General features: G+C 46.7%; 1 protein-coding gene across 1 annotated transcript in view; it reads left to right on the plus strand.

Annotated features, from left to right (window-relative positions):
* The window catches only part of LOC119967584 (probable E3 ubiquitin-protein ligase RNF144A-A), a 125984-nt gene extending 103437 nt beyond the window's left edge, over positions 1–22547 (plus strand). Inside the window, exons 7-8 of the mRNA XM_038800299.1 lie at positions 14039–14128; positions 21232–22547. Coding sequence (XP_038656227.1) covers positions 14039–14128; positions 21232–21363 — 222 coding nt within the window. The 3' untranslated portion in view covers positions 21364–22547. The remainder of the gene's footprint in view (positions 1–14038; positions 14129–21231) is intronic.
* The last annotated feature ends 587 nt before the right edge of the window (positions 22548–23134 follow it).

Raw genomic sequence — 23134 nt, forward strand, 5'->3', positions numbered from 1 at the left:
ACCGCCCTCAGTTTCTGTAACCTTGAGCTCACCTCAAACTCTTGCTACCTCTGTCTTAACTCAAACAAACTATTGTTCATTCATTTCCTCTGTGCCTGCTGACCAGTATTGGTTCCCAGTCTAACATCACCTCAATTGTAAAATTGTCATTCTTATTTTCAAATTGTTCCATAGCCTTATTCCCCCCAGCACCTCTCTCTGCAACCTCCTCCCACCTGGTAACTCTTCTAAGATCTCTGCATCCCTCTAAACCTGGCCTCTTGCACATTCCTGCATTTTAATTCCTCCACAACTGCTGGCCATACCTACAGCTGCCCCAGCTGTAAGCCCTGGATTTTCCTCCCTATACCTCTCTGACTTTCTACCACTCCCACTTCAAAGAGGTTCTTTAAAACCTAATCCGTCTACTCTCTATCAGCAAAGGAGTCTCAACAGTGCTATCAAGCAGCACTTACTCAGCAATAACCTGTTCATGGAAACTCCGTTTGGATTCCGCCAGGGTCATTCAGCTCCTGACCACATTACAGACTTGATTCTAACATGGACAAAGAGCTGAATGCAAGTGGTGACGTAAAAGTGACTGCCTTAGCATCAAGGCAGCATTTGACTGAGTATAGCACCAAGGACCACAAGCTAAACTGGAGGCAATATGAATCGGGCAAACTCTCCCCTGGTTGGAGTCATACCTAGCAGAAAAGAAGATGGTTGTGGTGGTTGGAGGTCAATTCTCTCAACTCCAGGACATCACTGCAGGAGTTCCTCGGGGGGTAGTGTTATAGGTCCAACCATCTTTAGCTGCTTCATTAACCTCCCTTAGGCGGCATGGTGGTGCAGTGGTTAGCACTGCTACCTCACAGCTCCAGGGTCCCGGGTTCAATTCCAGCCTCAGGTAACTGTCTGTGTGGGGTCTAAAACGCTAGCGGCATCGGCTACCAATCCTAATTGGTTGTGGCGTTCCTGTAGGAGCACTACTGAGAGGGTTCAGTCGGTGGTTGCTACCCCTATGGCATAGGGCAAGTCGGGGTCGAAGACTTGTAAAGTGGGAGCTGTACCTAGGGCGCGTTTTAAATCGGCGGTGGCCTCTGCGTGTTGGGGAAGCCAATTCCATGGGGTGTTCTTTTTCAGAAGCTCTGAGAGCGGGGCGGCGTTGGTGGCAAAACTATCAATATAATTTCGGCAGTATCCCACTAAACCTAGAAATGAGCAGAGTGCACTTACATTACAGGACAGGGGCAATTTCACAATAGAGTCAATTCGTTTTGTTCAATTTCACGTTTGCCGTGGGTAATAATGGTGCCCAAATAAAGTACATTTTTCCTCAATATCTATGCCTTTTTGGCGTTTACCTTGCATCCGATGGACTGGAGCAGGGTTAGTAATTCGGCCAATAGAGCCACATGCTCTTCCCTGGTATCGGTTTGCAGGAGCAGGTTGTCTACATACTGAATCAGGTATTCGGGACGGGAGAATTTGGAAAGACCAGCAGCTAGCTGTCTGGAAAATGCAGGGGGAATTATGGAAGCCTTGGGGGAGACACGTCCACGCGTACTGTTGCCCTTGAAAAGTGAATGCAAATTTATATTGGTAAGCCTGATCTAGGGGAATGGACCAAAAACCATTGCTGATGTCCAGCACAGTGAAATACTTTGGAATAGGTTTGCCAAATTTAGTGTGGTTTGCGATCCCCCTGTGCCCCAAAGAAAATCAACTGTTTGTCTCCGGACTGTGCCTGTGACTACCAGCCTTCCGACGTTGCCCCAGCGCGTGTCACAGACCCATGTTGGAGACTCTGGATACCGTCAATCTAGGGAGTTATAAGCGAGGTTATCTGATCGGGCGTTTACGTTAAGCATTGGGCGTGTGTTGCCTTCTAGCTGTCGTGACTGGCGATCGTGGTCTGGCCTATTGTTTCTGGGTGGTTGGGCTGTTGAGGTCATTGGTGGTGTGGTGGGGGGTTTTGTCTGCAATCGCGGGCACTTGTCCACAAGTGTAACATGAACCTCTTGGTGCGTGGGCTGGGGTTTGTGCTCTGGGGTACTGTTCTCGGGGATAATGTTCCTCTCTTCTGTCCTCATTTATCCATGCGGGTCCCTGGCTAGTTCTGACTGGGTACATTGTGGCTTCTAATCCGTTCTGGTCCATCTGAGCCTGAAGTGACTGTTCCCATGCCCTGGATAGGTGTCTAACTACCGAAATCTCATTATGTATGGTATCTGCCAGGTCATAATTTGCGCAAACCCTTTAACCTGCTTCAGTGGAATGTGAAACTAAGGTATGGGACCATTTTGTGGTTTCTTCCTCATCTAGGTGAGCACGGTTTAAATTTACTTATACTGCCTTGAAATATATCCAGAGGCGATCGTCAAAGGATGGTCCCTTTTCTTTTGCTGCATTTGTTCAAACCCTCTACCGGATCCCCTTTGTTGTATCCAATAGCATCTAATATTGCAGCCTTTATTTCCTCTAGGGTTCCTCCGCCTACATTTTGGGGTTCTGGCAAAGCTGATCGTACCGACTGGCTGAAACTCATTACAATCAATTTACTTCCTCCCTCTCATCTAATCCGTACATGACCTTTTGCTGGCGCACCTCCACAAAGAAGCTGTGTGGGTCTGCGGTGGGCTGAAATGGAGTAATTTTACCGCAAGCATCCCTTAACTGGGTTACCGAAAATGGGGTGGTGTAGGTGATATCTGAACCTGCTTGGTCTCTAATCCTTCTCTCTGTGGTTATCGGATTCATGGGTGTCGAGGCAGCTGTGGGGGTTGGTGCGACCTGTGCAGCCGGTGCTGCCAGTGTCTTTCTTTTTGGGATGCGTGGCGGCTGCTTTTGACTTTCCGTTCCTTTAACATACATTTCAGTTTTTCAGCGCGCTTTCAGTTAACTATTCCCAATCTGCCATCTCTTCTTCATCTGTCCCAAGGCACACATAAAACCATTCTGAAATGAAAGTAACGACTGGAGCTTATCTATATCCGTTGGAATTTAACGTGGTCAACAGTGCTCTGCCTTTGTTCTTTAGTGGACTGGTGGAGCGCTCTTAAAGCTGCCTGTAAATCGGCGCATTTCTTTGTTAGCTGGGTGACCTGGTGTTCAGTCTCCTCTCTTATCAAGACTGTGCGCTGTGTGCCTTGATAGGCCTTGTCATACTGGGTCTGAAAGCTGCTAAGGTCTACTATGCAAGACTGGTTGGCCCATTTAACATCGGTGATTTCCCTGTCTTTGGCGGCTAACTTCTCCTGGAGTTCCTCAATAATGTTCTCACTTTCTTTACTGTTTCCCTCATTCTCTTCCTCCTTCTCTACTAACTGCGGAGCGTCTCGACGACCTCCTCGGTGCCTCGCAACTGTGCCAAGCAGACACTATTGCCGTTGGCTCCCTGAACTTAACTGCATTTTTCTTATATACCTTACATAAATCCTCCCACCAACTTTGTCCTATCTTTCCTGGACCTCACTCGGTGTTTGCACAAAAATTCTGCCAAAGGGGCCATCCTTTCCCCTTTCAATACTTTCTCAACACATCCTCCCACATGGGGCACTGCTCTGATTTGTCGACTACTGCGACCTCGGGTTGCTGCTGTGGATTTGTCATTCTCTCTATCATCTGCGATGCAATCTCTTCTCTACTTCAAATATAATCAGCATTCCTTCAATGTTGCTGGGGCAAAATCCTGGAATTCCCTCCCTAACAGCACTGTGGATGTACCTGCACCTCAGCTACTGTAGCGGTTCAAGAAGGCAGCTCACCACATCTTCTGAAGGGCAGCTAGCGATGGGCAATAAATGCTAGTCCAAAGAGCGACGCCCACATTCCATAAATGAATTTTTTAAAAGGTGCTAGATAAATGCAAGTTAATATTAAATAGAAAGGCTGTGCTGAATTTTCAGAGTTGCTGATACTCACTTCATGTAGAATTTGACTGCCGTGTTTCCTGCGATAAAGTACTGAACTGGTTTAATATTAGGCCCCGCAATACAATCTTTTCATCAACGTCTCTAGAAATTCAGCTCTGAGACAAGAAGTAAATAGTAACTAGTCAATGGGATTATATAAGGATATTTGCTCCAGAATCTAGCTCCTCAAGGTTAGGGCTTGCCCCCTAAAGGTGCGGGGAAGTTCGCATCTTTGGGGCGGCCCGGCGCCGGAGTGGTTCACGCTAATCCATCCCGCAGTGTAGGAGAGAATCCCGCCCAAGGTCTCTTACATTTATAGTTACTTTTTCTTTTTCACACTTCCCAAACGTCTTTTTATATATCTGTGTGGGCCATTCCCACATCTTTTCAGCTTTGTACCTTTGCATGTCCTTTGGTTTTTCAATGCTGTTTCATCACCTCGCTGAGATGATCCACTCCGTCAGCTTGTGGTTTTCTGTTATGCAGTCTGCAAACATTTCAAAGAGATAGTATCTGTTGCATCACCCTCTCCTTTATTTCTCTGTCTTTTTTAATTTAAATACTTAACTTGCGGTTTTCATTCCTGATACACTCAAATTGTTAATTTCTCCATTCTTGAACAGAACTGCTGTGCATTTCCTGCAATTGCACTTTATGTTTCAGCTTCCCAGTCATCCTTGCCTCACCTGCCAGGCAAGGGAAAAATTAGAACTTTGCCCGGGAGCATTCTGTGGTGAAGTGCTTGATGTCTGAGCCAGTTGCAGCATGAAATTGGAGCTGCAGTAGACCACGCCCCCTCGAGCCCTCTCTGCCATTCAGTACGATCACAATTGATCTTGATCTTCTGCCCAATTCCACCATATTCCAAACATATCAAATTCTAAGGGGGCTTGACAGAGTAGATGCTGCGAGGATGTTTCTCCCAATGGGCAATCTAGAACCAGGGGCACAGCTTAAAAATAAAGGGTCTCCCATTTAAGATGGAGATGAGGAAGAATTTACTTTCCCAGAGGGTCATTAGTCTTTGGAATTCTCTTTCCAAGAGAGCGGTGGAGATTGCAAATATATTCAAGGCTAAGATCTGCAAGGGAATTGAAGATTTAGAGGGGTAGGGTGCAGTAGGTAAGAAAGTGGAGTTAAGCCCACAATCAGATCAGCCATGATCTTATTGAATGGCGGAGCAGACTCAAAGGGTTGAATGGATCACTCCTATGCCTGTTCCTTATGATCTTATAACTATCCAAAGGAAGTAAATCCTTCTTTAGTTATAAAGACTAAAACTCCACACAATACAGTCAACTCTAGGTTTGACCTCACAAAAGCTTTGTTCAATTGTAGCAAGGCTTGCTAATTCTTGTACTCCAGTCTCCATGCAAAAAAGGCCGCATGCCATTTGCCTTCCTGATTGCTTGGTATACCTGCATGCTAACGTCCTGTGATCTTTGCACAAGACTATATAACGTATTATCCAACGAACATTTACAAGTTTTACGATGCCTAAGAAAAAAATCTGCTTTTCTCATCTTTCTGCCGAAGTGAATAACCTCGCTTCAGCACATTACACCCTACCTGTCACTTCATTGCCCAGTTCATTGTTCCAATTAAGGGGCAATTTAGCATGGCCAGTCCACCTAGCCTGCACATCTTTGGGTTGTGGGGGTGAAACCCACGCAGACACAGGGGGAATGTGCAAACTCCACACGGACAGTGACCCAGAGCTGGGATCGAACCTGGGACCTCGGCGCCACGAGGCAGCAATGCTAACCACTGCGCCACTGTACTGCTCTCATGACCATTAACTTAACCTATCTAAATATCTTTGCAGCCTCTTTGGGTGGAATTTTCCCATTTTTCAGCAGTGCTGCAGCGGGCGGAAAAAATGGTGTTGAAGCCACCAGCCACAACAATGGCTTTCTCTGCTGTATCGTTCGGCTGGTGGTCAAAACAAAATTGAAGAGGCAGGCACTGATTGAGCCCACCCCACCAGCAACTTAGTTTTTTAAAGATTGGGAGGCCCCAATGAAAACATTTAAAGGCCGAACACCCAGCTGCTTTCCCCAGAAACTCCACCCCCCCACCCTCCCGGCACTAGCGCCCAAGTAATACACTCACCGAAGCTCCTTTGACAGGTACTGCTCACCAGATGCTCGCAATGAAAGACATGTTGTAATTCATGTCAGGCGTAATGGCCTGATAATCAGGTGCTAATTTATTCTAATGGGGATTCTGACATTGAAGGTCAGGATTCCAGTTAATTAGAACATACAGTGCAGAAGGAGGCCATTCGGCCCATCGATTCTGCACGGACCCACTTAAGCCCTCACTTCCGCCCTGTCGCCATAACCCAATAATCCCATTGAACCTTTTTTTTTGGTCACTAAGGGTAATTTAGCATGGCCAATCCACCTAACCTGCACGTCTTTAGACTGTGAGAGGAAACCGGAGCACCCAGGGGAAACCCACGCAGTCATGGGGAGAACATGCAAACTCCGCACAGACAGCGACCCAGCGGGGAATCGAACCTGGGACCCTGGCGCTGAGAAGCCACAGTGCTATCCACTTGTGCTACCGTGCTGCCCTGGTGGGGGGCAGGGATGATTGCCTTTACCTCAGCGTGTAAAGCGATTTGGGTCTCTCGTGGGATTTTCCGCTCTTGTTGCCGATCCCACCCAACCGGAACGGAAAGTCGCCCCCTTTATGTCCTCCTCACTGCTTGTATACCCACTCAGCTGTGTTTGGCCAGCACAGTTGATACATTACTCTTGGTCTCTTTATCTATGTAATTAATACAGATTGTGTATGCCTGATTCACTAACAAGCCTTTCAGCACTAGTTACAGACTGCCAATTTGTACATTCCCCACTTATCCTCTCTGCTTCCTGTTAGTTTTGGGGAGATGATGGCATTGTATAATATCCTTGGACTAGTATTCCAGAAACCCAGACTAATGCTCTGGGTTCACAGCATCTAGTGGAAATTTAATCCAATAATATATAATAAATCTGGAATTGAAAGCTAGTTTCAGTAATGGTGACCATGAAACTAGCGTCGATTGTCATAATGTAAGGAACCTCTTTTAAATCCTTGTTGGATCCTGGTCTCCTTTTTAATGCCCGTCCTGCTGTCTGTTTTTAAAACTAGGGACATTTGGTTTTAAACTTGAAACACCACCGAGCTGCAGTCTACTATTTGAACTGGCCCAGGCACAGGCGTTGATGCAGTGTGCTTTGTGGCATAGCTCATGATATTATTTTGATGGACTTGGCTAGCAGCAACTCCCCCTTTGAAATTCCGGGACATTTTCTGTTTTTAATTGAGATTGGTAGAGCCTTTCAGAAAATTCTGGAGCGGAAGACAGGTTCTATTTTTGTTTTCAGCTTCGTTCTGAGAAGGAGCTAGGCAAAAGCCTGTTAAATATCTCTCTCAGAAAGTCTGGAACAACTTCTCTCTCTGATATCTTGGCTGGAGTGTGTAGGTCTGGACACTATCAGTCCAGTGAAGGTTTAACTTTTGATGAACAGCCTGCAAGCAGTCTCAATCCAGATCTGTAAATGCCTAACCTCTGTTTGGAAGCCTGAGGAGGGCACAGTGCTGATAGCTCTCGCCTGAGATCTCTAGAGGTCTGGAAGAAAGGGCCTTTTACCTTAACTTCTCTCCAGTTTATTTTGATCTGCAGAAAGGGCAGACTCAGAGGGTTGTTGCAGACTCGATGGGCTGAATAGCCTCCTGACCTGTAGCGAATTTATGATTCTATGTTGGGACTCTACTCATTTAATTTAGAAGAATGAGAAGCGATCTAATTGAAACTTATAGGATTCTTAAGGGGGCCAGCATGACACTGGAGCAACCCACGCTGCTCCAGCTGCCGATCCCCAGCGTCAGATGACCATGGGTCTGCACATACGCAGTGGGGCCGGCGCCAATGCATGTATGCGCAGTGGCTCCCTTCTCCGTGCCAGCCCCGATGCAACATGGCGTAGGGCTACATCTTGCCACCTTGATGGCTGCGATGAGTGTGTGTGTGGGGAGTGTAATGTGTAAATGCGGCTGCAGCTTGTCAACCTCCCGAATGACAAGAATGGCACGGAGCAAAAGAGGCCCCCAGTCCAAGAGGCCGGCCCACCGATCAGTAGACCCCGATGGCGGGCCAGGCCACAGTGGAGGCCACCCCCCGGGGTCGGGACCCCAGATGCATGCACGCCGAGGTCCTGCCGGGTAAGAGCGGGTGTGAACGGTGGCGGTGGGACTCAGGTGTTTTTGCGTGGCCGCTCGGCCCATCCTGGGCGAAGAATTGCTGAGGGGGGGGGGGGCATAGAGCGGCCCCCGACCGGTGCCGCACAGGCACCAATGGCGCTTATTCTCCACTCTCCGGAGAATCGGCGTCGGGGAGGCATCGCGCAATTCTCGCCTGTGTCGGCGATTCTCCGGCCCAGTGGTAAGAGAATCCCACCCAGGATTCACGACAACAAAACTGGCACCGAACTTAGACCAATTCAGTCACTGTTGAGGGGCTAGCACCAGTGCCATGTGGAATACAATTGATTCCAATTAAAAACGGTGCTGAATTCGTCGGATCCGTGATCGACACTCGGGAGGCTGACAAGCTGCAGCCGCATTTACACTTTACACTCCCCACACACACACATCGCAGCCAACAAGATGGCAATGGTTGAGCTGGAGCGTGCCCATACAGCTGAAGGGTCAGGCACTGGGCGGATGGTCTGGAGGGACACCCGTATGACCCATTGCCCTAAGTTCACAGTGGGCTGTTAGCAGCATGAGCAGATATATGGCTGCCTTGCCGGCTGTGGCAATTGTGTTCAGCGCCTGTCCACCCTGACACCACAGCCCACCTCTTGGCCACCCCCCGCTACTCCCCTCGACCCTGGCAGAAGCCCCCCACCAGTGGCACAACTGTCAGAAAATTCTGGCGATGTCAGAAAGTTTCTGCAGCCCCACTCTCCCTCAACAGCCACAACACCGGTTTTGCGATTTTTAAAAGCACAAGTGAACCGCGCCGTTGGGAACTTGGCCCATCGGAGGTGGAGAATCACGGAGAATACCAGGCCCGTTGATGACATGCAAGTAGTGTTAACCGTACATGTATTGCATTGACGCCGCTGTCGAGGTGATGAAGAATTGCGATTTGGCGTCAAATCAGCGCCCGCCGTGATTGTAGCATCAGAACCTATTCTCCGCCCATTCACGTTTTGCAATTTCTGCATCAGCCAACGGAGATTCCCGCCCAGGATATTTGATGCACTAAGATGGCTTCTGGTTAGTTTCTTTCTGAGGTTCAACTTTCAGTTTGGCACTTTTTCCTTCCACGCTGGAGATGGTTTTCTTTGGCAAGGTTATTTACTTTCTCTGTAGATTCCGATCCTTTCAAGTTTAGAATAAAGATGTGTCAGGCACTAACTGGTTTTAGAACAATAAAACAATTCTTTATTTCATCAGCGAGAGAGAGAGAGACTTGTTCCTTCTCCTTCCAAAGTCTAAACACTTCTACCAAGCTCTCTCAGAAAGCATCACACAGTAACCAATCACTGAGTGTTGTCAAGAACACTACTGGCCAAACCACCAGCTGCTGACCAACCAATTGAACTAACTTCCTCCAAAGCTGGCTCCTACGGTTCACTTGGTGCTGGCGAGTCTGTTTCTCCTCAAAAATCCAAAACCTAGGAACACTGTCCTGACTACAAGGCTTCATCAGTTTCATTTCTCTGCTTAAAGGTACGTTCCGAATATGGGTCCACGGACCAAAAATAAAAGAAAATGGGAACAAACAAAATAAACAGCAAGGACTTTTAATAAAGGCACGGGGAGTCCAAGGCAAGTTGTAGGGACATTTGTAGTCGTCCGCCATGTTGGGTCGGGGCCGGCGTGTTGATGGAGGCCACTACGCATGTGCGCGTTGGCGCTGGCGCCACTGCACATGCGCAGATCCCGCGGCGCACAGTTTGCGCCGGGATCGGCAGCTCGAGCGTAGCGAAATGTTCCAGCGCCGTGCTGGCCCCCTGTAGGGGCCAGAATTAGTCCTGGCAACGGCCCGTTCACGCCGTCGTACAACACGGTGGCGTTTTCGATGGCGTGGTCACACTGCCGCAGGATTGGAGAATCCCGCCCTATATACTTCAACGATCTCTGTCCAACACAAATGATTTGCACACAAGTTCAAAATTCACGACATCATGATGGGGTTGAATCTTGCCCATGATTCCACACGTGCTTCTTTGATTGTTGAAAGGCTTTGAGTTTCGGATTGGGTCTGCCCAATTCAATTCTGCTGAGCTCCTATGTCATTGATTGAAAAGAACCTTTCTGGGAGTTACACAAATAGCTAATGTGTGGAATGCAAATGTTGGTTCATTCACATAATAGTCGTGGACTTTGCACATTTTTCATCAGGACTGGAAGGTATCTGTGCTGCTATTTAAAAGCCGCATGTAACCATTATAAATAGTTAGAGTTCCCGGCCATGAGATCATTGTGCACAGAATATTCTGAAGGCAGTTTCTAAATTTGTTTATCAGCCACATGGTGCCATCCACCAAAGGAAGCTAATGAATTCACTCCAGCCTGTATTATTAATATATTAATATATATTAATATATTAATGGTATTACCAGGACGGTGTGTAGCAAACATGGTAACTTGCTAATTTGTGAAATGTAATTTTTATGATTATTTTAATATACCGCATCTTGGCATTTATGCTTCGGATGTTAGTTCTTGTGTTCTATCTAGCTTGGAGGGGAATCGAATATTTATCCCAACTGCTTTCTTTATATTAAGTGCGTTGCGGAAATCAGACTGGGTTTCGGGCCATTAATGGTTTTTGAGGTGTGCAATTTGGAAATATAAATTTTGAAAAATAATCTGGCATTATGACAAAGTAGTTCCTCAGATCGTCTGACTTACTTTTCAAATTAGGAAAACACAGAAAGGATTTAATTTTAAACCCAAACAAAATCCATTTGCAATTAAGGTCACAGATTAAAGAAAGTTCAACTATGTAATCTCTTTTAAATCTATTTTACTTGCACTCCAAGACTTGATTGCAACAGTCAGATCGTCATTAGCATCGTAGCTTGTATTGATATTTGAATAGCAACTGGTGATAGCAATATGATTAAGCCATATTTTTCAGATTTGTCCTGTGCCTTGAGATGTTTAACTATTTTAAAGGCGGAATATAACTGCAAGTTGTCCCATAATTGAGTCATGCTAATTGATGTTGGGCCTTGTGACTTTGGTGAATTCTGCTGTATTTCATTATTCAGACATTGTATTACACGATAAAATGCACTGTAAAATCAGCTCAAAAATGCAAGAACAGCAAGCACTGATAGAGTTAAAGATCTGATAAATAATGCTTATGTACTTTCTGAACAATGGTAAATCATTCACGAACAACTCTTGTTGAGGCACTGTAATACTAACTGTGCTTTATAGTTGGTTTAAGCTGGCCGTCCACTTGATTGTACATCTTCCCTGTTCTAAGATGTATCATGTGTTAGGGAAATCTGCCAAATCTTCATAACTGTTCTGTATGGATTCTAAGGATCTCTGTGTCTTGCTTCACCTCCCCCACCAAAATCTCCTACCGTTAGAATATAACAGTGTTCTTTGTTTGTCCGACTACTATAAATATGTATGTTTCAATCCTTTTTGCACATATCGCCATCCCAGCATTTGCCACTAGATATTTTTATTTTTTGCAGAGCATCGTTTCTGAAAAATATAATTTTCACAAGCATCGTAGCATAGTAGAAGGAGCTGACAGAATGCCAGTCTTGTCCATTTTGAATCAGTGCTCTTGGTAAAAGACTGGCTTTAATATCCGTTCATCTTTTGCTTATTTCAGTCGGGCTTCTGTGTTAATTCTGTGTCATTATTGTTGATCTCATCAGATGAACAAATTTAGATTAATTACTGAGCCCAATTAGTACTGTGCAATTAATATTATGCAAATAAAATGTGCAGATCGCTGAAGTGCCCTGAGACAGAACATGATGGGGTAGTCCTTACCCCTTTGGACACAATTGGGGAAAATGGAAATTTTCTTCAGTATTGTGCTGGATAATTTACAATGCAAGTTTCCAATAACATTCATTTGCATAATCACACAAGTAAAATTTTCACTAACCCAGTTAGGAAAATAGAATATATTGTTTAGTTTTTCCATCTTTCCACCAAACAATATTTATTAATGTATGTCAGAGTGAAAATCTGCAGATGTTTTATTGATGATGCTGCAAATAGGACTATCATCAAAAGTAAGCATTTTGGTAAGAATGTCCAATACTCCATTGTAAATAACCTGATTTACAATCACTGAAAATATTTTTTAAAACAGAAGCTACCCTGAAACATTAAATAGTTTTGTTGGTGTCATTTTCTTAGTAAATTAAATATCTTTTGATATTAAAAACTTCCAACTAGTGTCTGTCGGGCAGCACGGTGGCACAGTGGTTAGCACTGCTGCCTCATAGCGCCAGGGACCTGATTTCAATTCCGGCCTCAGGTGACTGTGTGGAGTTTGCACGTTCTCCCCGTGCCTGCGAGGGTTTCCTCCGGGTCCACAAATGTGCAGGTTAGGTGGATTGGCCATGCTAAATTGGCCCTCAGTGTCCAGGGATGTACAGGTTAGGTGGGGTTATGGGGGTAGGGCAGGGGAGTGGACCTAGCTAGGGTGCTCTTTCAGAAGGTTGGTGCAGACATAATGGGCCAAACGGCTCCCATCTACACTGAAGAGATTCTAAGATAAGCGCAATTTGAAGAAGTAGGGCATTTGGTTTTGTAAGTGGTCTGGAGTATAACTCGCTTTTAAAATGCCCTGATATTTTGCACTGATTTGGCAAACCTAAACTCTATGTAGATGTCCACATGCACTGCATTTTCCAGCAGCTGGAAAGCTGTCAAGAGTGAGAACCCTAGGTAGTTTTCTCCTTTCCCTAGCTCCAAATGGGGGTAGAGTAGGATTCAGGGTGACATGGTGGGAGTGCACGTGTGATCCTACTGTCTCGACAATAGATGAGTGAAATTCATTGCAAACCAGGAATTAAACAACACGATTTCCTGGTTGTGTGGCTTAGATCTGCACAGCCAGTACATTTACCTACTGAACAGTCAGGGGAGCCAGGAGTAATCCACTCACATTCAGCAGGCACTCGCACAAGGCCTTATCGTAGAATCCCTACAGTGCAGAAGTCGAGTCTGAGCCTTCCTTTCAAAAGAGCACCCTGTCGAGGTCCGCTCCCCCGCCCTATCTCCATAATCCGAGCTAACCTGCACGTAATTGGACACTAACGTGACCAATCCACCTGACATGCACTTCTTTGGACTGGGAGGAAACCGGAGCACCTGGAGGAAACCCACGCAGTCACGGGGAGAACGTGCAAACTCTACACAAGGCTGGAATTGAACCCAGGTCCCTGTTGCTGTGAGGCAGCAGTGCTATCCACTGTGCCATCTTTGTAAATGCCGCCAGAGGACCAGACACTGCTCTTCCCTTTTGAGAGCTGACTGGTGGTGATTTAACCTAAAGGTCACCAACGCCTCAGGTGAGTGGCAAGGTTGAGAAGGCAGGGCCTTCAGTAATAACTTCAGCCAGTACAGAAATTAAATCCGCACTGTTGCATCGCTTCACATCACGAACCAGCCGTCCAGCTAACTGACCCGTTTGGCTGCTGGATATCATTTAGTATATTGGGATGCGCTAGGATAACGTACAGCACAATGATCCTCTCACAGCAGATCCTCTTTGCAACATTTGAGATGGGGAGGACCGTTGGACTTTTGACAGTCTACAGTTGTCTCTTGGAGGGCCCTTTTCCCCTTGTCCCGAGTGAGTATTATGTTTGTGCAAATTTACAGTGCTGAATGGAAAAATAGAGCCAGTAAACAGGATTAAACATCAGGAGAGAAAGCTATCATGTGAGACTTGTTTTTGTAAACCAAAACCATCGAGATTAAACTTTCCCTTTGATTTGTTGGACGGGGTGATGGTCCCTATTTAACGTTGGAAAAATTAATTTGAAGAATGACAAGCTTTTCTTCAGATAAGATTTAGCAGAAAGATTAATGTGTTTTGCCTAGATTGCAATGTTAATCTCTTAAAATTGTACCTTTGAAAACAGGACGACTTTCTATTAATTCACTATGATAAAGGACCTTGCCGAAACAAACTTGGCCATACTCGGGCCTCCGTCATTTGGCATAGAACCCAGGTGAGTAGGAAAAGTTCTGTTTCCGTCGCGGCACACTCCGCTTCCAATGGAATAGCTTTCCTTGCCATTACCCAGTGGTGTCAGTGATCATGTAATTCCTTATTGGTGCGGGAGCAGCTTTTAACTACATTAAAATATTCCGCTGACTCCAGATAGAGTTCATTATCTGACTCCCTTATGAGACCTTCTCTTCAAAATCTTAAATGATTGACGCTGTTTGTTCACAAAGTTCAAGCTGAAAATGGAGGCAGCTATTTCACCAGCAGTGCAGCTCATGAACTTACTATTGCTTTTTCTGCCAGTACCATTCTCCGGAATCATTGGAAATACTCCAAGAAGAGTAGGTGCAGGAGCCACAATCTCACCATTAATTACTGTCCTGTCCCCTCTCCTTCCCAAAGAAATTAAAATCCAGCAAATGTGGGAAAAATAGTAAAATGACTCTTAATGGATAGAGATATTCATCATTTAATTCTTTATTTCCCTTTCCCTCAAAATTTATCATTTCAGCTCTCCTCTCTTGAGGGAGCTGCAGAGGTACCAGCTGGTTACAGGAATGCTGATGTCAGCATTGCATGCATCATTTATCACTCTGCATGTTGAATGAGAAAAACACAAAATAAGCTGAGTACACAGTTGCGATTGACTGGTACTATTTTTTCTCAATTCCTCTACCTTCTGTTTGGAATACTGAACCAGAAACATAATATTACTTTTATAGGATTAAACATATATACAGTCACACGCTAGTATTCATCATACTGGACAACAGCGAGACAGAGGAGAACAAAATGGTGAATTTCGTAGTTGGGAATTATGAGTTAGGAGGCTTATTTCTTCAAATCAGTTATCCATAGTAATGGGGAGAGGAGAATGTAAAAGAGACGAATACTATTTAACAAAAATTAATCTTCCTCCACACTTTCCTCAACTTTGGATGTTATTAGGCATTAAAATTGTTGAATTAGGGTCATGCTTCCTGTTGGAAAGTGTTCCATTGTACAAAGAGTTTGGCTGTTTGTGAAGGAATGAGTCACTTGGTGGTCTCAGAGCCTCTCTAATCAATCAAATGATAAACCTATAAATTCAGGACTAACAGCAAACAGTGAGGACAGTACCATGCATATCTGACGTTGTTGTGTCAAGTAGCCTATGCTTTGTTGCCAGTAAATAGGAATTTGGTGGAATATCTCTGTTGTGCTACATTTTTATACTTCCACCTGAATGCTGCTACTGTTGTGTTAATCAGGCTTGTAAAAAGTAATCCTGCAGTGAATGTGTAAGAATTGTAGTTATCCCCACATACGTTGAACCCGGTCCTCGGCGTCGTGAGGCAGCCGTGCTAACCGCCACAAATATGTTTTGTTTTTACTTCTGCATCAAATAAAGCAACTTTTGGTCAAAAGAATACCGCAAAGGACTAAAATCAATTACTTTACGAAAGCTACATTTCCTTATAAAGCTGGATATTTTTGTAGTTAGAATGTAAATACACTAAAGTATTTATCCATTCTGGGCAGAGTGTATTTTACTGTTGAAATGTATAACTTTGGTGAAAATGGCAGGAACTCTGGGCGTAATTCTCCGCTCTCGGGAAAAATCGGGAGGGCCGTCGTGAACTCGGCCGAGTTTCACGACGGCCTCGGAGGCCGCTCCTCGCCCCCTATTCTCCCCTCCCGGCGGGGCTAAGAGCGGCACTCCGTAAATCTCAGCCACGGGGGCGTCGCGCCAAGAATGACGTGGCCGGCGCACCTAATGACGTCAGCCGTGCATGCGCAGGTTGGCCGGCTCCAACCCGCGCATGCATGGCTGACGTCATGACGCTGTCAGCTCGAACCCGCGCATGCGCGGTGGCCGTCTTTCCCCCTCAGCCGCCCCGCAAGACGTGGCGGCTTGATCTTGCGGGGCAGCGGAGGGGAAATAGTGCGTCCGATTAAGTCGCCGGCCCGACGATCGGTGGGCACCGATCACGGAACTGTCCCCTCCGAGCACAGTCCTGGTGCTGTTTCCCCTGTACTCCCCCCACGAGCCCCAAACGGGCATATCTCACCCGTTCCACGACGGCAGCGACCAGGTGTGGTTGCCACCGTCGTGAAACGGTCGCGAACGGCAGGCCGCCCGGCGCATCCGGGTCGGAGAATCGCTGTGAAAAACAGCGAGCGGCGATTCTTCCGGGGGGAGGGGGGGATCATGGGGGGCGCCGGGGGGGGGGGGGGGCGTGAATTTTGTCGGGGGGGGCCTCCCACAATTCTCCCACGCTGCGTGGGGAGCGGAGAATCGCGCGCCCTAGCTGTTAGAATTACACAATGATTCAAATAACATGTTTGGCAGGAAAATAGTTGAGTGGCTTTCTGGTGCAGTTTCAGGAGGGTATGGGTTTGAGGTCAGTTGAACAGCACGTCACCTTTGTTTCTGTGTGAAAATATTATCCACTTAACTCAGAAGATAACCAAATCATTCTGACTTTGAAATAACGTGGAAACCATCTGTGTTGACTTGTCAAAGCAAAACTATACAGATATGAAAATTCCCAGTTATGTAAGAGAAGATATCCAACTGGTCATTATAGCAAAATTATAAAAGCATACATGTCTCCTCCATATACATTTCCATAATGTTCTTCATAGTGTTTATCTATTGTGTTAATTGGCATATGGTCATTAGCATCTGTCTCTCCCTTGTTGTTCAGGTTATAATTGGTACATTTGTACATTATCCAGGCAATGAAATTTTTTTTTAATCCCCTCTGATCAATACATTAAGATTACTATTACGCCATCAGTTTTATGTAATCGCATCCTTAACTTCTGATGGTGACCATGGAATGAGTGGTTGCACACAGGACGGCTCCTGCTTGAGGGTGTTGGTTTTGGCCCCTTTTACCCAAACTTTGGGGAATTTTGATGGGAAGGTTGTGTGGGGAGGGATAAGTTCTCCCCCGGGAGGGCATGTCTACGGGTTACCAAACCCGACAGAAGACAGTTGAGAGGCCTGGCTGAGGAGTTGGAGGAGACTTGTGGCGCAGCATCAATTATACAAATGGTGGGGGAGGGAAGTGTCGTCGTTGACTGGAAAGCTGCAATTGGAACTGCTGATGAGCTTCATTCAGGATGAGTTTTGGCAGCAGCGTAAGGAAATGCAGAGTGACTGGTCAAAGGCGATTGAAGGGGCAATGGTACCTCTTCATGGGACTTTGGAACTGGTGGAGAAGTGCCTCAAGGTGCAGGAGCCGATGATCCAGGAGGTGGAGAAGGTGATGTCAGACCAGAGTAATCGGATTGTGTCGTTGGAGGTGGAGATGGCGATCATGGGGGGACATGTGTAAGTCGCTGTGAGCAAAGGTGGAGGACCAGAAAAACAAGCCCACCAGCAAAATCTGTGGGCTGTGGGCCTTCCAGAGGGAGTGGAGGGAACAAGTGCAACAGGCTATGTCGCGAGAATGCTGGCTAGGTTGGTGGAAGAGAAGGTGCTGAACAAGGCCCTGGAGATAAATTGGTTCCCTCGGTCCCTGAGGCAGAGGCCAAGAACGGGGAGCCGCCAAGGGCGGTGATTGTGTGTATGCACAATTTCCAGGACAAAGAAAAGATTCTGAGCTGGGCCAGTGCGCAATGGGGCTGCGAATGGAAAGGAACCCTGATCCGGATCTATTAAGACATTGGAGCAGAGCTGGCCTGGAGTTGGGCGGGGTTCAACAAGGCCACAGCAGCGCTGTACCCGGCCAGACTTTGGGTAACGCCCAAGGGCTGGGAGTATTACTTTGGGAAGCCGGAGGAGGCAAATGACTTTATTAAGGAACATAAGCTGGGAGAGGGCTGAAAGAAGATCTTAGGTGGAAGTGTTGTTTCTGCGAAAGTTTGTTATCTGTTTCTGTTCGTTGACTGGAAACAGTTGTAGTGGAGGTGGTTGCACACCGCTCCCGCACCCCCCGTGTTTTTTGTATATTTAGCATTTTTTGTATATTTTGTATTATTGGTGCTTATTGTATTTCTTGTATTTTGGCATTCCTGTACTGAAGTGTAATTGCTGCTTATTTCGGGGGTGGGGGGAGGGATGCTCTTCAGTGTTGGGGGGTAGAGAGGTTTTAATGCATGTTGTTGGTTATGCTGTGCTCAGTGCTTGAGGGGTGGACTTGGCTCGGGGTGGGGCAGTTCGAGAATACTTTGTAGGGGAGGCAATGTTGGGATGAGAGTTCTCGTTTGGGTTGGGTGCAGGGTATGGAGGGGAGGAAAAGCTGGGGATGAGGTTTGGAGAGAAGGGGGTAGTTGACATGCCAGCAAGGAATGCTAGTGAAGTGGGGGGGGGGGGGGGGGGTGCAATAGTTAGCCAAGGGGAGGGGGAGCTAGGGAGCAGGCCGGGGAAGAGGAGTAATGGCCGGTATAGAGGATGGGTTTGGCCATGGACGGGGTGGGGGGCCATTTTGGATGGGCCTGATTTAGAGTGGGGATAGTGTGAGCAGAGCCTAAGGGTGATTATTGGGGGGGGGGGGGGGGGGGGGGGCTAATATGGGTAGGTTTTTGGATGGGCTCAACTTCCCAAAGCTGGAGATGGGGAAGAGGCAGGCACTGGAGGAGCTGTTCGGGCTAAAGGAGGTGATGGAGTGTATTGGCATCATGATGCAGTCAGGGAAGGTACCGGGGCCGCATGGCTTTCCTGCGGAATTTTAAAGCAGTTTGCAATGGAGTTACCCCCCTCCCTTGGACACGTTTAATGAAATGGTGGAAAAGTGGGAGTTTCCAGGTACATTGGCGCAGGCGTCAATTTCACTGATCACGAAAAAGGGAAGGACCTATTGGAGTGTGGGCCCTCTCGCTGCTAATTGCGGATGTGAAGATCCTGGCAATGGTATTGGCGAGAAGATTGGAGGGGTCTGTGCTGGAGATGGTTTCAGAGGTCCAAACGGGCTACGTGAAGGGAAAGCAGTTCTCTAGTAATATTAGGTGGTTGTGGAATTTAATATGATCCCATCGGGTGGGGGGGGGCGGGGAGTGCCAGAGGTGATAGTGTTCATGGAGGTGGAGAAGGCCTTTGACCGTGTAGAGTGGAGGCATCTGTTTGAGATTCTGGGGAAGTTTGTGGTGTGGGTTCGGTTGTTGCATGCATCCACCATGGCAAGTGTGCAAACAAATATGACAAACTCAGGCTTTTTGGATTATATAGGGGGATGAGGCAGGAGTGCCTGCTGTCGCCGCTATTGTTTGCGATTGAGCCATTAACCAGGACAATTTGGGCCTCGGTTGAGTGGCGAGGGATTGTGAGGGGAGGCAGGGAGCACCAGGTGTCGTTGTACTCCGATGACCTTTGGTTGTTCGTGTCGGACCGTTCGAAAGCATGGGCCAAATGTGGGCCTACTGGAGAGGTTTCGGGGCTTTTTCAGGTTATAAATTGAATGTGGGGAAAAGTGAGGTTTTTCTGGTGAATGCTGTTGGGCGGGGGACAGACCTGGGATTCTGCCACTTAAGGTGGCATGGTAGCGGTTTCGATACCTGGGGACCCAGATAACGCATGAGTGGGCCATAATGCACGGGTTTAACCTGACTGGGTTGGTAGAGGCGATCAAGGGGGACCATAAAAAGTGGGATCCACTGCACCTGACATTGGTGGGGAGGGTGGAGGCGGTGAAAAGATTCTTGTTTGTGTTTCAGTCCCGTCCAATTTTTCTCCCCAAGGCCTTTATTCAGAAGGTGATTGCGTTAATCTCGGAATTAGTGTGGGATGGGAATGTTCCGAGGATTTTGTTCCAAATGCAGAGGTGGGAAGGGGGGTTGGGGATCCCAAACTTGTGTTATTATTGCGCAGCGAATGTCGAGAGACAATGGTGGTGTGGGGCGGGCACGGACTGGGTCAGGTTAGAGGAGGAGTCTTGTAAGGGTACGAGCCTAAGGGCTCTGGTGACGATGCCATTGCAGCTCGCTCTGAGGAATTATACGGGGAGTCCGGTGGTGGAGTCGTCTATAAAAATCTGGAACCAGTTGAGGAGGCACTTTAAACTGGGTCACATGTTGGTGTTGACGCCATTGTTTGGGAACCATAGGTTCGCACCAGGGGAGATGGATGGGATGTATAGGCACTGGAGGGAGGGGGTGGGGGGGGTTAGTGCGGGTCAGAGACATGTTTGCTGGACTAGAGGAGCTGCATGAGAGGTTTCAGTTATCAAGGGGGGTGTGAATTTAGGTACTGGCAGGCACGGGACTTTGCGTGTAAGGAGCTGCCTTTGTTCCCTCAGATATTTGATACGCTTCATGAGAAAATGCTGCTCTCGGATGAAGTGGGGGATGACATGTTTGGGGGTATATATGAGTGGTTGGGAGAGCAGGGCAAGGAATTAGTGAAAAGGATCAAGCGGAAGTGGGAGGAGGAGTTGGGAAGGGAGATAGGATGGGGACTTTGGAGTGAGGTAATGCGGTGAGTGAACTCAACCTCCTCCTGTGCAAGGATGAGTTTAATACAATTTAACGTGGTGCACAGGGTTCACATAACTCTGGCTCGGTTGAGTGGATTTTTTCCAGGGGTAGCAGACAGGTAAGAAAAATGTGGGAGAGCGAATCATGTTCTGGCGTGTGAGGAGTTGGAGAACTTTTGGGAGGTGGTATTCGGGAACCTATTGAGGATTGTAGGGGCTGAGGTGAAGCCAGACCCTATGGTGGCCATCTTTGGGGTGTCGGAGATGCCGGAGCTGCTGGAGGGGAGGGGCCGATGTCGTGGCCTTCGCCTCTCTGATTGGCTGGCGACGGATACTTTTGAATTGGAAGTTGGTTACGACACCGGGGGGTCAGGGCATGGTTGGAGGATCTGTACCAATTTCTCAAGTTGGAGAAAATCAAATTTGCCTTCAGGGTGTCAGAGGAGGGCTTCAAGGCACAGTGGAGGCCATCCATGGCTAAATGTGAGGCGCTATTTATCACGGGAGGGTCGGGGGTGATTAAAAGGGGAAAAATACAAAACTGTATGCTTTGATTGGATGTTAAGTTTGTTTTATTTTGTTGAATGAGTTTGGAATGAAATATCCTTTAAAAAAAAATCGCTTTCTTAAAGGAGAGTCCTCTAGTTTGTTTTCCCTTTATCATATGATACAGTAATCATGTTTTATCTTCTTCCCCATCTAGGTAGTTGGAATATTTGCGGGTTTTGGCCTTTTGCTGTTAGTGGCATCACCTTTCCTTCTGCTCGCCACACCATTTGTCCTCTGCTGCAAGTGCAAATGTAACAAAGGAGACGATGACCCTTTACCCACATAGGCCTGATACTCGGATACAGGACCACAATATTTAATGAACATTCTTTCCTATTTTACCTATCATTTTAAACTGTCTTATTTTAACCCACCGTAAATCCCAGTGCCAAAATTTGCTTTCTTGATTTGCATCACTCCATCACACTCCAGCGTCTGAGAGTACGGTGAATACAAGCAAAATGTTGGGTTGAGGCAAAATCTGGATGCCCAGGAGACAGTTTATTCAGAGAAAATGAAGAAGAATAAGGTACTCTGGATCACAGGTGGTAAGCTATGAAAAGTACTTGTTTAAATGATTCCAAAATAAAGCAATACTCTTGACCATGTACAGCTGTGCACTAAATGCAATGTATATTACAATTGTAATAAGGTCATATGAAGAAGGAAAAAAATGCAATGTTGTAAACTGAAAATGCACAGCCAGATAGTTCAAATTTTGTACAGAGAAAAGGCACATGAACATTTTAGACCCTCTGTCATAATGTAATAAGTCATGTTATTGTAGGTCATTTATTTGTCAAAATAGGAGAGTTTAAGGCAAAAAGAAAACACATACCTGACTCTGAAGGGCCAATAGTCAAGTTTACCATATAATGCTTTCATAGGACCTTTTTGTTGATTTACATGGGCATTTAAATGTTTCATAATTACTTGGTGATGTGATTTGCAGGTGCCTTTCATCTATATCTAGAATATAGTATATTCATGTTTTTATCTGTTTGTTAAGTTTCTAAATGTATAAAGGTGCAATGTCTTTTAATAGTTATCTGCAAAATTAAGCTGAATTTTCCCAGACCTGCGGAGATGTTTTTTGGGAAAATAAGGGAAGACAACATTAATCTCCCACCTCCAGGGGTAGTTCCCAAGAGCGAGTTGAGAATAATGTCGGCATCCCATTGCTTGGAGGCAGACAGCCAATTAACGCCCACTTAGGGGCCATTTTCCAAAAGTGCCGGTTAGGATATCCTGTCCCTGAGTTCAGAGCCTCGCAGCCCCTTGGAGGCAGCAAGTTTGGGGTCCAGCAGAGCCAGATACTGCAGGCTCCAATGAATAAATCGCCATAGAACATTCAGCCCATCGAGTTTTCACCGACCCACTTAAGCCCTGACTTCCATCCTATCCCTGTAACCCAATAACCCCTCCTAACCTTTTTTGGTTACTGAGGGCAATTTATCGTGACCAATTCACCTAACCTGCACGTCTTTGGACTGTGGGAGGAAACCGGAGCACCCGGAGGAAACCCACGCAGACACGGGGAGAACGTGCAGACTCCGCACAGACAATGACCCAGCGGGGAATCGAACCTGGGACCCTGGCGCTGTGAAGCCACAGTGATATCCACTTGTGCTACCGACGTGATGAAAGGCTGCAGCTGCAGCCAAACCCAATTCATTAGCGGGGTTCCCCTTCCACATCGATGGCCCAACTAACTGCACCTCTTCATTCTCAGATTTGTTGGAAGCACCCTCACAATTGCCTTTCCGCCTCAGCAGCATCCACCTCTCCCAGCGGGGTTGCCAGCCATTCTGTGCTACTGGACCTCTGGCCCTTCCTTCTCGGGAACCCACCTGTTGGACTTAATAGGACAGCAAATGAAGAATCATAGAATTTACAGTGCAGAAGGAGGTCATTCGGCCCATCGAGTCTGCACCGGCTCTTGGAAAGAGCACCCTAACTAAGCTCACACCTCCACCCTATCCCCATAACCCTTTATCACGGCCAATTCACCTAACTTGCACATCTTTGGACTGTGGGAGGAAACCGGAGCACCCGGA

The sequence above is a fragment of the Scyliorhinus canicula genome, chromosome 6 (assembly GCF_902713615.1).
Source record: "Scyliorhinus canicula chromosome 6, sScyCan1.1, whole genome shotgun sequence".
Taxonomy (NCBI): Eukaryota; Metazoa; Chordata; class Chondrichthyes; order Carcharhiniformes; family Scyliorhinidae; genus Scyliorhinus; species Scyliorhinus canicula.